We start from the raw sequence: 15,742 nt of genomic DNA, 5'->3' as shown, positions 1-15,742 counted from the left end.
CTTAAGTAAGGCCCAGCAGCTGAAGCATAACGAATGAAGCTGTGACTCCTGGTGGATGAGGTCAGGGAGACCAGCAGGCCCAGATTACATGAACCCCACATACCACTATAGAGATTTTCAGTTCCTAGCACCACTTACAAATAAAACTTTAAATTACTTCATCTCTCAGAGCCTTGGTTTCCTCATCCCTAAACATGAGAACCTCATTGTGTTAAAGTGCACACTGGCTAAAGTACACACTTAGTGTATGCACTGCTACATTTAAAACACTTAACCAGCAAGGACCTACTGTATACCACAGGGAACCCTGCTCAATACTCTGTAATAACCTAAATGGGAAAACAACTTGAAACAGTAGATGCATGTATATGGATAACTGAATCACGTGAAACACCGTTAAACAACTGTACTCCAGAAGAAAAAATTTCAAAGTGCAGTGCTTAAGAGACGACATTAGTCCACAGATGCTCAGTGAATCAATGTGCCAAGAATCCATAAAAGCTTTTATAAGTTTGATTATACGGGGGGCCACGCACCTGATCTTCAATTATCCCTCCAATTTTTTTATACCTCTGAAGACTAAAAAATAATGTTTGCAACAAAAATGGTCTCAGCACTGGCTCTGACCTTTTTTGTTGTTTTGGTCACTGCTGGGAAAATGCTTGGAGTTCCTAGAAAAGAAAGAAACAGGCTTAGAAGGGTAGAGAGGAGAGAAGGCAGACTCAGGACACACTGATCTGGCAGAGGGGAGGCTGACTGGACTCCAGGACAGCTTGTGTTTCTTCTCAGGATAAGCAAGGCCCAGAGAAGCAATTACCGACATTTTCACTCTCTTGTCACCCAGCATCCCACGGAAGGCACAGGACAGGACGGGAAGCGTGAGTGAGTGTGTGTCACAGTGGAGAGAGCTGTGTGTGTCCCCTCCCTGGCCCAAAACACATCCTGCCGGCTTAGAGGGATACTGTATATAAAAACAAATGCTTCTGGAAACTCGCACATTTTCAGGCCTGTAAATCACACATGCTGGGTAAAGTAATTACACTTTTGTAGCACTTCTCTGAGCACAAAGGAAATTCTGGTACTTCTGTAATAAGATAGCACTTTCTGAGCCATCCCTTCTCTCATGAGGCCAAAACTATCCATCCTACAGGTGGGCATCAGAAAAATAAATGTTCATAAAACAGGATCCTGGGGATCTGAGGGGAAAAAATTTTTTTTTTTAATCTCTAGGATTTCTTAAAGTTGGCCACCTGCCAGCATATCTACCTGGTGACATAAGAATTTAGGAAGAGCAAAGAATGTTTAAGAGAAAAAAACACTCATGAGAAATGAAGATTAACTGAAAGTAGAAATTAGTCTCTAACTTCTTTTTGTGGGCTCATGAGATGCACTATGATTCTGAGATGCCTAAATTTCTTTGTATGTTTGCAAAGTCTGAAGGGGGTGACCGAACTAAGCTATGCTGTCAGCAACCCCTCAGCGTTTTAAATTTGTGTAACAATACTGTATTACAGCCTGGAATTTGGAACCATCTTCCTTGGTGTGATTGGCATTTATTACTGCCATTTCCTTTTCTTAACTCCCGTATTCTACATAATGTGCATCAGAATGGTTGCAGTAGGGTTAAAACCTATGAGAAACACAATTGTTTATTCTTAAATTCCTGGACCGCATTTCTTTATTCACAAGCTGACACTTCGCTGTGAGCAGAAAAAAAGCAGCAAACGAAATGAATAAATTGAAAATATAACCCACAGAAGAGACGACTTTGGGCTCTAGCCAAAGACTCATTCTAACTCCCCCAACCCTTATGAAATGAAAAAGAACAAAGCAACTTGGGATTTTCTTATAAAAATACTCAAGCCTCTTCAGGCCTTCCATCTTTACCTTCCAAACCCATTTGCAAATTTTATGTCCCTTCTAGGTAAAGGTTTGGGAAAAGAAAAGTTTAAGTAAAAGTCTAAGCATGAACTGCAAATTTTAGAGGAAAACAATGTTCAAAGACTGCTGATAAAAGGAAAAATAAAAGGATATAATATACACTATATATACCTAGATTTCTTAGGCTCCTCCAAATCAGCCTTTCAAATGGTTAAGTATCTTGAACACTAGTATAACTAGGCAGATTATATGCAATACATTTTCGTGTTCCTAAATTGAGAGTGCATTTAAAATATTGCTTTAACTTTTTCTGAGAATGTCCAGCTCTCCCCCTCACCCTGCCCCCCCACCATGCCTTAAAAAAAAAAAAAAAGCTTCAAATTTTAAGTCAATTGTCCATCTTCTGCTGCCTACCCTTGCAAGGTTTCCTAGGAACTGGGGTCCTACACCCTCTCCAATTTTCTGGGCACTCAGTTCATATTCACCCACCTTTTCGATGACCAGCTACATAATCTTATTTGTTGTTGTTGAGTCCCTATGTCTCTCTTGCAACTCCATGCATGGACTGTAGCCTGCCAGGCTCCTCTGTCCATGGGATTCTCCAGGCAAGAATACTGGAGTGGGTTGCCATGCCCTCCTCCAGGGGATCTCCCTGATCCAGGGACTGAACCCATGTCTCCTGCACTGCAGGCAGATTCATTACCCCTGAGCCACCAGGGAAGTCCCACATAATCTTGAATTGTTGTGAAAATTTCTTTACAAGAGCAGACCTCTGCATCTCAAATCCAACCTCTTCACCTCCCAGTAGCCTGTTCTTCCCCTTTCAAGGTAAATTTTCTGGCTTCTACAAATAGAACCACCATGCAGCTAATCATCCGAAAGAGAAATCCAAGAGGCTCCATGGATGGAGCTACCAGTCTCCTCTCTGGAGCATCTGACAGTTACTGCAGCCCGTGAACACCTCTCCTGCCCCTGCCAGGCTCAGTCACCACCAGCAGCCACTGTCTTATTTTGAGAGCAGGATTCCTGCAGCGTTAGCCTTGAAACCTAATGCATCCACTTCCTCAATGGAACATCCCAGGATGCCACGTCCCCCTTGCACAGAAGTCCGCTCCCCTCACAGGAAGCATGCTGGTCCCTGGAGCGGAAGGGACTCCTCCATCCCTCTCCCACCCCAATCATCCGTACTTTCCCTTTCTCCCCTGCTTGTTTTACCTCTTAAGCCTCTGTATCTTCACAGAAGGCCCGATCCCTTTGACTGGACCATCTTTCCCCTAATGCCTCAATCCTTCCCTCACCTGGAAAAAAAAAAATATCCCAGTATCACCTCTTTTTTAAAAAAAAAAGTTTCCTTTGATATAGCTCCATGACCCTCTCCCTCCTTAAGAGTGTTGACTGGTTTCCAGCTCAAACTACAGCCTCACTTAACTGAACACAGTGCTAGATGGTACCTGTGCACACAAGGCCCCCTCCACTAAACCTAGGAGCAACTTAAGAGTCGGAGCTTTGTCCCAGATCTTGGCTTCCTCAGAACCTTCAAGGTCCTCAGGATGTCAGTCACCTCCCCATATGATGAGTTTCGTCATTGCCCTGATCCCTACATTAGCTCATTGTGGGGATGAGTCAGAAGACGCATATAAAAGTGCTTGGCCAGTACTCGGCACAGAGTAAATACTCAAAAGTTAATAATTCTTACCTGGGTGAATGGCTAAAAAGATCTCTGAAAATTTCCCAGGATCAAGTAGTTCAGAATTTTATTTTTTCTGCACTCAGCAAAGATGTGCGTGCGTGCTCAGTCGCTGAGTCGTGTCTGACTCTGCGTCCCCATGGACTGTAGCCCGCCAGGCTCATGGGATTTCCCAGACAAGAATACTGGAGTGAGTTGCCACTTCCTTCGCCAGGGGATCTTCCTGATCGAACCAGAGTCTCCTGCATTGGCAGGCAGATTCTTTACCACTGAGCCACCTGGGACGCCCAGCAAAGATACCAGGCCACAAACTAGGCAACTCTGCTCTGATCAACTCTGCAGTCAGGCACTCCCCACTTGCCCCCCAACACACACAATGCACTGAAGTGGCCTGCAATATCCTCCCCACACACTTAAAGGGAGGGACGTGAGTCGGTGCAATCACACCCAAGTTATCCCCACAAGGCAGACAAGGTCATCCCCGATGACACTCTCCAATCAACAGAGCATCTCTTTAAAGGCCTGGTCCCAGCTGGCCTCAAGCCCCACAGAGCCAGGCTGCCACTTCTGCCCCAGCTTTTACTAAGGTTCATTCTCTTCATTCCTTCCTAAATTTTTCCTTTCACCAAAGCAAGCACTGTTCAAGAGGACCATTTGCATTCCGTTTCCCCTACCCCGGGGCAGACACTAAGGTGCCAAATGAAAAGGAACACAAACATTCCAAAGTGGCAGTCACACAGGTCACACAGAGCAGGCTCATTTGGGAAGGTTCCTCTCGCATCGAACCGGAGCTCCCAGCAGCCCTGGTCCAAAAGGTCAGAACGGATCCCACAGGAGACGCCACATTCTAACAGTGAAGCCCCAGCTGCACCTGGAGATGAGGGGCCCACACTGTTAGATGGACCCGGCACACTGGCCTCTGGGCTCAAAGGGAGGCTGCAGGTGACACGTGGGGGAGGTCACTTCGGAGGGTGGGGGGGGTCCATCCATCACAGGCTCTAAATTGCACATGAAGTTAAGTGGCTGCTTTTTGAGAGCTTACCTATTCAAGGTCATGGCCACCACTCCTACCAGTAAGGATATTTCCTACGTTCATAAGTTATATGTGCACACACAGGTGTAAGCATGTGTGGGTGGTACTTACCTGAGGACGTGCTGGGGATTAGAAATACTCTGGTAAGATGGCACAGCTTTTTTTTTTTTTTTTAAAGATAATGATCCAGGAGTTAAATGCTGATAGAAGAATATAACTTCTGGAAATCTGAGGAAAGTCATCTCTTTGGGATAAGACATTCAGGTGATGGGATCTTGCAAAATGCAAGCTGAACCTTGGCTTTTGCCTAGAAAGCAGCTCAAGCTCGCCCGAGAGGGGGAACTGGTTGAAATAAATGGTGTACAGAATATTACGGAGCACCAAGAGCAATCTTGAAGGTCATATTTAAACTTCACCAAGTGCTGACGGAGTTGGGCACCAGAGCATCTGGCAGCGTATGTGTGGATGGATTGAGGAAGAACGTCAGAACGAGGAGAGCAGGCTAAGTAAGATCACTAGGAACAGACAGGACAGGGAAACGAGTGAGATAAACATGCTATGAGGAATGGAGGCCTGATTCCTGGGGCAAGGCTTGCGAGCAAAATGCAACGTGGCCGGCACAATGGTTTTGTGACACCTACAGATACTGCAAGGGTATTTAATGAAATCTTCTAAGCAAAGACCTAGAACTGCTTCTGTGCCTATGTTCATTACAGAAAATTCAGAGAACCCAGAAAAGCATCACAAGGTAAATACAAAGACCTGTAATCCACCACATTGTCTGTATTCATATTCAATTATTTTTAAAAATTGGCATCACGTAATAGCAAACTTTCATTTTTACTTTTTTCATGTAATGTCATGGGAATTAACTCAATTAAAATGCAGACACTGGAAGATTAAGTCGGATTCTCTACTGCAGCATTCAGAGAGGTAAATACTGATTCCAGATTTCTAGCCTCCAGAACTGAGAGAATAAATGTTTTAAGCCACTCCCCCCCAAAAAGGTAAATACACTTAGGTACATTCTTTTAAAATGTGGCTTTTAATGGCCACATAATATTCTCTTTGAAGAATTACACAACGATTTACTTAGCAATTTCCTTGTTAGTGAAAATTCACAGATTCTATATATGTCTGTCATAAGTAACCAATATTCATCCTACAAATAAATCTTTGTGCATGCTTATTTCCTTGGGGTAAATTTCTAAAAATAAAAGCACGGAATAAAAGGGCTTGAAAATTTGACATAGAGCGCCAAAGTCCTTCTGAAAGCCGCAATAATTCATGCCCTCATTGCAGTGCCCAAGAATTCCCATTTTATTGCCCCATCACCAACGTCACAGTTCTATCCTCAAAGTGGAAAATTAAGATGAACCTGCAAAATTTACATGAAAGCATCTCCAATGAGAGCATTAAACACACAAATGCCCTTAGAAACAGATGACTGCATGTGAGGGTCAGGGTTTATCATGGAAATTTTAAAACCACTTCTGGAAAACTAAGGGCATGCCATATTGGCAGTGGTCTTGCAGCATCACTTTACTATGAAATCATCACATTTTCATCCAAAACGCTGTCACCGAATCCTATTTATGACTGAAATGTAAGTTTACTGTATTTGATTTGATTTGGAGTAACAAACTCCAAACTTGGTAAAACTGTACAAAACCATTCGGTAATTTTCCCCAGGTCAAAATACTGATTAATCTTAATGCTCAATGAAAACCTGAGGTTGACGCATCAAACCACCACACATTTCTCTGTGCCAATTATATCAGAAACAATTTTCTTCATGACCCCAGTTATTTGGGAAAAATTACAAAGCACTTTAAAATGTAGAATGCGAGGTAAAGATCTGTATTAAACTTCACCATCTGCCAAACATCTTTTTGATCAATATTCCAACAAGGCCAAGTTTTGTTTTAAAGAATGTTCACAGCAATTTAAGGAGAAAACACACACCAGTGCTTCGAAGTAATAACACACCTTTTAGAAATGATTCGTAATCAGCCTGAAAAGTGTCCAACGGCATACCATAAAAGTAAAAATAAGACCAATTTATCTGATTTCCATTTTGAAAATTCAGGGATCAAAAATAATATCTACTACAAGACTGTTTCAATATACAGAACTTCAAGCCAAAAAATTATGTCTCTCACATATTAACAGTACTGAAACTTGTCAAGTGTGAAGTATTTGAAGAGAAGAATGTCTAGTCCAAAAGTAGAGGTAAATTCGAGGAATTTTTTATTAACTGTAAAGCTATGTAAGAAAAGCTCTACTGCCCTGTTATTCAGTCACCCAGTCTTGTCTGCCCTACACAAATGTATACAGAAGCCTTGTAAATCTCAGATGCCAAAGATTTTGACAACCGGTTCTTCTTTACCGGGACAAGTTGCACAGGAATACGCATGTACAGCACACTAGAAGCCAGAAAGCCAGATGTATCCTCTCTTGCACTATTGGCTAGCCAAATCTTAAAATTATTTTTCCTCAAAGTTTTAAATATTACCCAAAGCAGAAGAGTATATCCTGCCCAAAGTCTCAAAAACTTCCAACCTTACTTCAAAAGCTGCAGAAATGCTCCTAGGTCTCAAGACTGTTCCTTCTACAGCAATGGAACTAAAGGAAGTGTTTCAGCATCATTGTTTCAGAGTGAGCTTCAGAAGCCCGCAAACCAGGAGGTGGGCCGCTGAAATGTACCAGAAGATAAAGGAACACACTTAAATTGGGGGGGTGGGGGTGGAATAAAACCTGGATTTTGTTGATAGAGAAAGTCTAAATAACCCTGATGATCTAGGAAATGAACTATTTTCCCTCAAAGATGACTGGACTTACTCCTCATCAGCTCAATGGCTACCAGAAGTTAAAAAACAGTCATTATGTATATATACATTTATGTGTGTGTTCTGTTTACTGGAATCCTCCACTGCGTGGCTTTCCAATGTGTTTGAGGACAAACTGCTGATTCCTGGGTGGGCAAGGGAAAGGACCATTCGGGTGGTTTTGTATACTGCTGAGCACATTAATGGGACTCAAACACATGTGTTTTACTTGTGGCTTTCAGGGTTGGGGAAAAAAGGAGTTTTTCACAAACAAAACATAAACCCCAAACAGGGAATTAGGGCAAAATTACCTAGATCATTGAGGCCAACTTCTTTTACCAAATTTTTAACATCATAAAACCTCTCCCTTCACGGTGTATCTGTTTTGTCTACTCCATCTCTTGTACAGCTTGGGTTCTAAGATTTTTTAATCTGTCCCCTTATTTTTAAAATAACAAGTATCTAGCTAAAAAGACAGATACTTTCTGGAACCACGGGCCATTAAGAAAGACTTAAGGCAACAGGACAGGTTAAGAGACAGCGATTGTATTGGAATCACCTGTGATTTTACTGGTACACAGCCTCGCACATAAAGACACCCAGGGTTTGGGCGAACAGGCCAGTGCTGCAGGCAGTTAAGCTGAGCTAGGTCAAAAAAGAAAAACCTGAGTTTTCTCTGCTTAATTCTATCAAACAGTTTATGGTGTGCAGGAAGAAAAAAAAAAAAATTTTTGGTTTACCCTAATGAACTTTTACAAGTTTCTCTTTCAGGTGAAGAGAGAAAAGATGGTTTCATGTAATACAGTCTTACCCTTAGAAGTCAACAGATCGCCAATCTAAGTGAAACAGAAAGGTTTCTGAAGCCATTGCAATTCCTTACAAAAGCTACATTTTTTATTAATTATAAAAAATAAAATACTCCAGCATTCTCAAAAAAAAAAGCTACATTTTTAAAGATTATTTCAGTGGTAGGGAAAATAAAATAGGAAAGCAGACAGTGAGGTTCAAGAAAAAAAGCGGAACTTGCAATTCAAGTCTCCACCTTTTTGAGAGAGAAGGAATGTCAGTACTACTCCATCACTTGCAATTTAAAAAACCAGCATGTAAAAACAATGCTTTTCAGAACAGTTTATAATAATAAAGGCGATTTGCTCAGATGAGACGGCAACTTCAGGCTCAACAGCATTTCACCTGGGTTGCACCCACAAACATCTGTGTTAAGAGTAAAATCTTGTTATTTTGCATAATGTTTGGCTTGGTCTTGGAGCGCTCCTCTGTCTTCCCCCTTTAAATAGTTCCCATTTTACAAGTGCTGAGGGCTTAAATGTATTAAGTCCTCCGCAACCTTGGGTTTCACAATCAGAATTTTAGTTTACATGGAATAGTATTTCCATAATCATCTGAACACCCTAACCGCTTAGGAATCAGTTCACCTTTCTGTAAGAACACTTTTAGACTGCATACTTTCTTGCATCTACATACACTCTAAAGTTCCTTTTGGAATGTTTCAGAAGTCAATTTCCTGGGCTTTTCAAAAGGTAGGCGGAAAACAGTGTTTACTGGGTTCTAGATAACGCACGAACAAGAACAGAGCGCATTTAACAAGATAACGCAAATATCCCAACGACAAAATTCTGAAACGATTGTTCAGAGTTCCCCGCCCCCTACATGTACTGAGTTTTGTTTCTACCAAAGGAACGCTCTGCAGCCGCAGCATTTTTACCGTTGTTAGGGACGCACCACATAAAATTTACGCTCAGACGTCAAAGTCCTATTAAAATAGTCTGGATCAACACTTCGCGAGTTGCAAAGTCGGAAACTCCAGCATGCTGCGCCCCACAACCGCAACGCCCCTAAATTTACAAAAACTAATCAGCCAGGTTCGGGGTCTTTGACTCATCAGAGAAGAATGCGGCTGATGAGTTATCTATTAATCCAAAACGCCTTAGCTGGGAAAGATATTTCACCGAGAACTTTTCGCATAGATATTGTGGGGGTTGGGGGGGCAGGGAACGGAAGGTGTCTTTTCATGAGAACTTTCCCCGAGTTTTTTCCCTAAACCACACAAACACACACCCCACAACTTCCAGCCCCAGACGCAGAACTTAAGTGCTAACCCTCCGGGTCCCAATCATCTGAGGTCACCCAGGACTCAGCTCTCGATTCCGCTTTTAAAATCCGGGGCAAACAAAGCTGACCATTATACTTACAGAGGTCTCGGGAAAGTCCTCAAAGTTACGCAATTTTCAGGCACGCAGACGCGCGTGGACCCACCAAAACACACTCTCCGATGATACACCCTCATCCCGTGGCCGCAGTCTGGGGCTGCGTCTCCACGCCAGGGCGATTCCCAAACCCTCGGTGCCCCTTCCCCAGCGCAGCCCGGCGCCCCGGGACCCGCGCCCCGCCGGCCACCCACCCACACTCTGGGCAGAGCCCGCGGCCGCCGTCCCAGGTCGTCCCCGCCCCGGCACCGAGCCGTTCCGTACCTCTTCCTCCTGAAGGTTGGCCTCGTTCGGGGTGTTCTCCTTCTCGGCTTTGCTGCCGTTGTTCATCTTCCCGGTCCTCCCTCGCCGGGCAGGGCTAGGGCGCGGGGCTGGGCGAGGGCGCGCTCGCCCACTTCTCCCTTCCCCGGGCGCCGCGGGCTGGAGTCGGGGCAGCGGCGGCCGGCGACTCAGGAAGTGCGAGGGGGAGACGGGGCAGGGCGAGGCGCCGGCGCAGCGCGGAGGGGACGGAGACAATCGCGACCCGCTAGGGAGACCTGGAGAGGGCGGGCGGGCGCGAGGGAAGGCAGGAAGGAAGAAAGGATGGGGCGAGAACGCGCGTCCCGGGAGTGAGTCCGCAGAGTTGGGGATGTGGCCGAGAGGGGCTGGGGGGCGGCCGCTGGCGCGGGCGTAGCAACTACTGGAGGGAGGGGGCGAGGGGTACCCCGAGAGGAGAAGGGAGGTGCGGGACGGCGGGGCGCGGCCGGGACCCGGAGAGCCGCCGAGTGCGCGCTCCTGGCTGGCTCTGGGAAGTCCGGGCTCAAAGCAGCTCCCCTTCTCTCGCCTGCCTGCCTCCCTCCCCCCGCTCTCTCCTCCCTCCCCGCCCCTCCTCCTCTCTCCGCCCTCCCTGGACGTGGGCTGCCGGCTGGAGCCCGGAGGGACGGGACGAGGGACGGCAGAGCCCCCCGCGGGAGGAGGGGCCGCGCCGAGGGCTGCGGCCCCGCGGCCGGATGGCGCGCGCTGGGGAGGGGCGGCGGGCGGCGGGCGGAAGCGGCGGACCCCGGCCCCCGACTCCGCGGTAGGTCGGAGGGCGAGGGCCGAGGGGGAGGGCAAAAGGCTGGGTCCGCCTGGCACCTGGAGGCCGCCGGGCGGTGCGCGCAGCTTGGAGCGGGGCTCCGGCGACCGGGAAGTGCGATGTGTTACTTTTGTTTGCTTGCTCGCTCTTCACGAGGGATTCGTTCCCCAATCCCTGCCCCTCCTCTTCAGTACCTAGTGGGCAGCTGGTAATGACAGGATGCGGGAACTGGGGTGACGTCCGGGGGCAGCCCGGGCCGGGCCGGCGTTTTCAGGGCGCATCTTCAAACCCCACCTCCACGCCGGGTCCTCCGAAACTTCTCCGGCCACCCTTGCTCGGACTCCTCTACGGCCCTTATCAGACTGTCCTGGAATTGTTTACCTGGCTGCCTCTCTCACCCTTTCGGGAGATCCTTCTTGGAAGACAAGACCGGGCCCTGTTTGTCTTTTGAATCCTATGGCAGTTTGAAAACGCTACCTGGTATATCGTAGGCACTCAATAAATATTTGTTGGCTAAGGGAACATTTCTCACTGCCAGCCGACCTGGAGGCCAAGACAGATGATCTTCAGAGGGTAAAAGCCGCTGAAAGAAGGGAGACTCAGCATACTGGGAGGTCAGCGTACCATGCCTGTTGGCTCCCCACACGCCGAACTGCCTGGTTTCTGCTTCCTCCTCTGTGAAATAGAAGTAGGTCTATTCCTCTCCCAGGAGTTTGTTATTAGAAGAGATTGTAAATTGATAGATAAAACTATAGCAGCTGGCACCCATTCGGACCCAGTTGTTGGCTATACTTGGAAGCTGACATGGTTAATTTCCACTTTTCCTGCGCCACCGAGAACTTTTCCAATATTGTATCATTTAAGCTTTCAAACTGAGTGCTGCTGCTGGTAAGTCACTTCAGTCGTGTCCAACTCTGTGTGACCCCATAGACGGCAGCCCACCAGGCTCCCCCGTCCCTGGGATTCTCCAGACAAGAATACTGGAGTGGGTTGCCATTTCTACAAACACATAATTTAAAACTCTAAACATGGGTAGATTCTCCTTCATTTCTCACTCCCGGGATTTCGCACAGCAAGCCCTTCCAGCCCCAGCGAAGATCACAATTTCTAATTATGTATTGGCTTGCTTCAATCTCCTCCCCTCCCCCTTCTGCCCCCGCCCTCCTCCCCCACTAGACATTCTTCACCCTGGACTGGTTTAAGTGCTCCTGGGAATGAGATGAGGGTGGCGACGGAGTTGAAGATAAGGCTTCTGCTTTTAGGGAATTTAAAGTGGTGCCCTGGAGACAAGATACCCCAAACAGCTCCGCGGCAACATCACCAGAACAGCAGGTCCTGGTTCAACGTAGAAACCGAAACAAATAATTTGCTTTGCGAGCATTTTGAAAAGAAAAAAAAAAAAAGCAGGAGTGATATTTGGATTTACATATTAAATTAGACTTCTCTGGGGTTGGGGTGGAGATTTTGATAAAAGATGCCATTGCTGTCATGATGTCATTTCTCTCTATGGGGAAAAAAAATGCCCCGGATGAAAATAAACCAAGAGACTATCGAAATTGCAGTTGAAGTTCAAAAGAAGTAAGAGAAAAGTTAATCTGGAAACTGGCCCTTTGCACTTCCAGTTCCTCCCTGGGTTATACAAGGAACCACGAGGGGGCAATGTCTTTCTGAGCAATGGCAGAGTGGTGGTCTTGGGCACATGTGCTGACCACCGATGCCAGCCACTGGCCATTCTTTGCCCTCCTTGGCCATTCTTGCCTGTTCCTGAATACACTTCACAGAAAGATATTGTCTAACTGGAGCCTGGCAGAGGCCCAGGAAAAATGACAATAGAACTAGTCCCCATCAGACTCCACTTAGGAGTAGGTGGGTGTCCTGTGATTCTAGGATGCTGGAGAACTTCCCCTAACCCCATCCAAGGAAATGTGGCTTAATCTCAAACACAGAACCTGATGCCTTTGTCTTTAAGCCGATTTGGCACCTTGTCTGTTGTTAAAAGTCAAAAGCCTCTGGAATAAAAGAGGATATGTTCTATGGAGGATCCTTGTCTGGCCTGTTTATTATTGTGTTCACTCAACAGATAGTAGGCACTCGATAGTTACTTCGGAATGAATAAACACATTATCGGGTATTCATTCTAGGGCGTGAATGATTCAAACAGACCCTTCCAAGACCTTGCAGGAGGGACTGAATTAGTGGAGGTCTCTCGGCATGGAGAGCACCGCAGAAGCGCTAGGCAGGTTCCTGGTCTTGGTGTTTAGTCATTGTTCTGCAGTGGGAGACCCTCGATAGAGAGCTTGTGCAGGATGGGATAACTGATGAGATTTCGAAAAATAAAATCACACCACTCAGCCAGTCAACTAAGAGACACATCAGGCAATTTACAACAAAGCAGGGAAATCTACAACATATAGTCAATGGTGAGGGTGAAATTCATGGTGTAATATACCAGAAAAGAGGGACTCCTATTTTGTCCTTTGTATGAAGAATAGTTTAGGCTTACTTGGAAGAACAATAGAGTTAAGTTGCCAACAAAACTCAGTGAAAATCTGTAAATAGACTGGCTATTTATAAAACTTTGTTAGTGAAGCAAAAGAGTTAGTGAGGAGGACAAACGGTTGAATCAGGATATAAATGATCTTTATGACCTGGTTTACTACTTCAAAGAAAGACAGTATCAGAATGAGATCTCAGTAGCAATAGTTTCCAGACATGCTAAGAGTTATCAGACAACAAAGGGATTTTATATTCCTAGAAAAACAGGGCTAATGACCAAGAAACATCTGCTTACCCCCCCGGCCCACCGCTTTGCCTCATTGCTTCTGGCCTGAAAGAAGGTTCTTTACTAGATTGAGAGGGAAATATTCTATGCACCTGTAGTTTTCATTACTCATCTCTGTTTCTCTGGCAGTGTTCATTTTGAAGTTTGCTTTAAGAAATCCAAACCTATAATTATGTCTTAAATGTTCCTCTCTGGGAATTGCAGACATTAAAGGTCTATTTTGAGGCAGTTTGCGTGGCGTGGGCTTCGTAACTCTGTTAGCACCCGTGGCAGAAAGCTGCAGGATCTACCACAAGTGTTACGATTGTCTGTTAACTTTTACATCCTTTGCTGGACCAAAAATGTTTTTGAAGCCACTACATTTGATTGTTTTTTTTGTCCTTCTTAGCACTTCTCTCTCCCTCACCCCGCCCCCATTCACCTCCAGGCCATAACCACCTTCCCCTGATTTTATTTATTAATTATTATTATTTATTTTTTTAATTGTGCCTAAAAACACACAACATAGTATTTACCATCTTAACCTCTTTTAAGTGTGGGGTTTAGTGGTGTGAAGTATATTCACATTGTTGTAAAACATCCTGATTTTTACCTCCTAAAACAATTCTGAGATTCAGTTACTTCCCTCCAACAGTTATGGAGGCCCACGCAGCCACATGAAGAGGCCCAAGTGGAAGAGAATTAGGTCCCTGGCTTACAGCTGAGCTTGCAGCAGACAGTGGGGAGCAAATGCCAGACTTACGAGTGAGTTATCTCACAAGTGGACATTCCTGTCCAGTTGATCTGTCCCAGCTGACACCGCATGGAAGAGATGTGAACAGTCGTCAGTGAGTCGTTTCCCCAATTGCAAAATTTTTAGCCAAAAGGCAAATACTGTTGTTTGAAAACACTTAAGTTTTAGGGTGGTTTGTTATACAGAAATAGATATCTGAACATAATTTGCATACCTAGAAATGGGATCCTGCTTTCACAGTGACCAACCCCAAACAAGTGGCCATGGCTTTGGGGGCATGTATTAGAAGCTGGAAGAACTTTGAGGAGTCTGCTCATGAAGAGCATTTTTTTTTTCTTCTTGTTTTCTTTCTTTTTTGGCCACACCCTGTGGCTTGCAGGATCTTAGTTCCCGGACTAGGGATTGAACCTGTGCTTCCTGCCATGGAAGCCCAAGTCCTAACCACTGGACCACTGGGGAAGTGCCAAAGAACTTTGTCTAAGGACACTGAGTATTGTCACTACAGGCAAGAGAAAAGGGGACCCCATTTACATATTAGAAGAACAGTTAGCCAAACTAGCCTGCTATTATGTGAAAGATACCTAATGAACTTGTGGATCTAGCTAGACCTGGATAGAATGTCAAAAGGATTGGATGGTTTCTTTTAGACGTTTTTGATTTAGCGCAAGAGAAGTGAGGTGAGCTAAAGGAAAAAGGAACTGTTCCATTTTCAATCAGAATACGGGGGGAAATCTAAAGAAGCCAGGACTTACTGGATTTGAAATAAAGCTGCTTTATTCCTAGATTCTCCACTCTCAAAATAAAATATGGCCTCAGGGTAAAGCTCAAAGACAGGGTGCTACCAGAAAAATCTGGCCATAGGTAAAGTTCAAGACAAGGATGTAGGGGACTTCCCTGATGGTCCAGTGCTAAGACTCCCAATGCAGGGGGCCCAGGTTCTATCCCTGGTCTGGGAACAAGATCTCACAGGCCGCAACTAAAGAGTCCACGGGCTGGAACTAAGATCAAAGATCAAAGATCCTGCATACTGCAGCTAAGACCCAGGGCATGGCCTGAAAAAAATAAAACCACAAGGATGCAGTTAGAAGACTCCCGTGGTAGGCAGCGTCTGTGGTGGCCCCCAGTGATCCCTACTCCCTGGTACATAAGCCCTGGTATAATAAATTCTTCCCCTGGAGTGTGGGCTAGACACACATGCATGCATTCTCAGACTTTTCCATTGTGTCATACTCTTTGCAACCTCATGGACTGTAGCCCACCAGGCTCCTCTGTGCCTGGGTTTCTCCAGGCGAGAATACTGGAATAGATTGCCATGCCCTCCTCCAGGGGATCTTCTCCACCCAGGGATTGAATGCATATCTCCTGCATTGCAGGCGGATTCTTTATCACTGAGCCATCAAGGAAGCCTGGGCTGGACATAATGACTTGCTTTTAATGACTAGACCATAGCAACAGTGATGGATATCACTTCCGAGGTTAGATTACAAAGAGACCTCAGCTCCCGTTGTACATACTCTCT

General features: G+C 45.6%; 1 protein-coding gene across 40 annotated transcripts in view; it reads right to left on the bottom strand.

Annotated features, from left to right (window-relative positions):
- RBPMS (RNA binding protein, mRNA processing factor) overlaps positions 1-15,742 on the bottom strand; it is a 253,392-nt gene that overhangs the window by 192,270 nt on the left and 45,380 nt on the right. For 23 of the 40 annotated variants that reach the window (XR_015156421.1, XR_015156423.1, XR_015156424.1 and 20 more), the window contains exon 1: positions 9,919-10,440. The exons of 2 other annotated variants lie outside the window; for them this stretch is intronic. Coding sequence is in view for 12 of the 38 variants with exons in the window: in XM_086380889.1 (XP_086237015.1) it covers positions 9,919-9,984 (66 nt within the window). In the remaining 26 variants the exon portion in view is untranslated. 15 more of the 40 variants (XR_015156434.1, XR_015156419.1, XM_086380896.1 and 12 more) reach the window with 11 other exon arrangements.

The sequence above is a fragment of the Bos grunniens genome, chromosome 27, assembly GCF_055505025.1.
Source record: "Bos grunniens cultivar Pamir isolate PY7600 chromosome 27, Bosgru_T2T1.0, whole genome shotgun sequence".
Taxonomy (NCBI): Eukaryota; Metazoa; Chordata; class Mammalia; order Artiodactyla; family Bovidae; genus Bos; species Bos grunniens.
The sequence above is the reverse complement of the archived record's forward strand: the minus strand, read 5'-3'. Positions and strand labels throughout refer to the sequence as shown.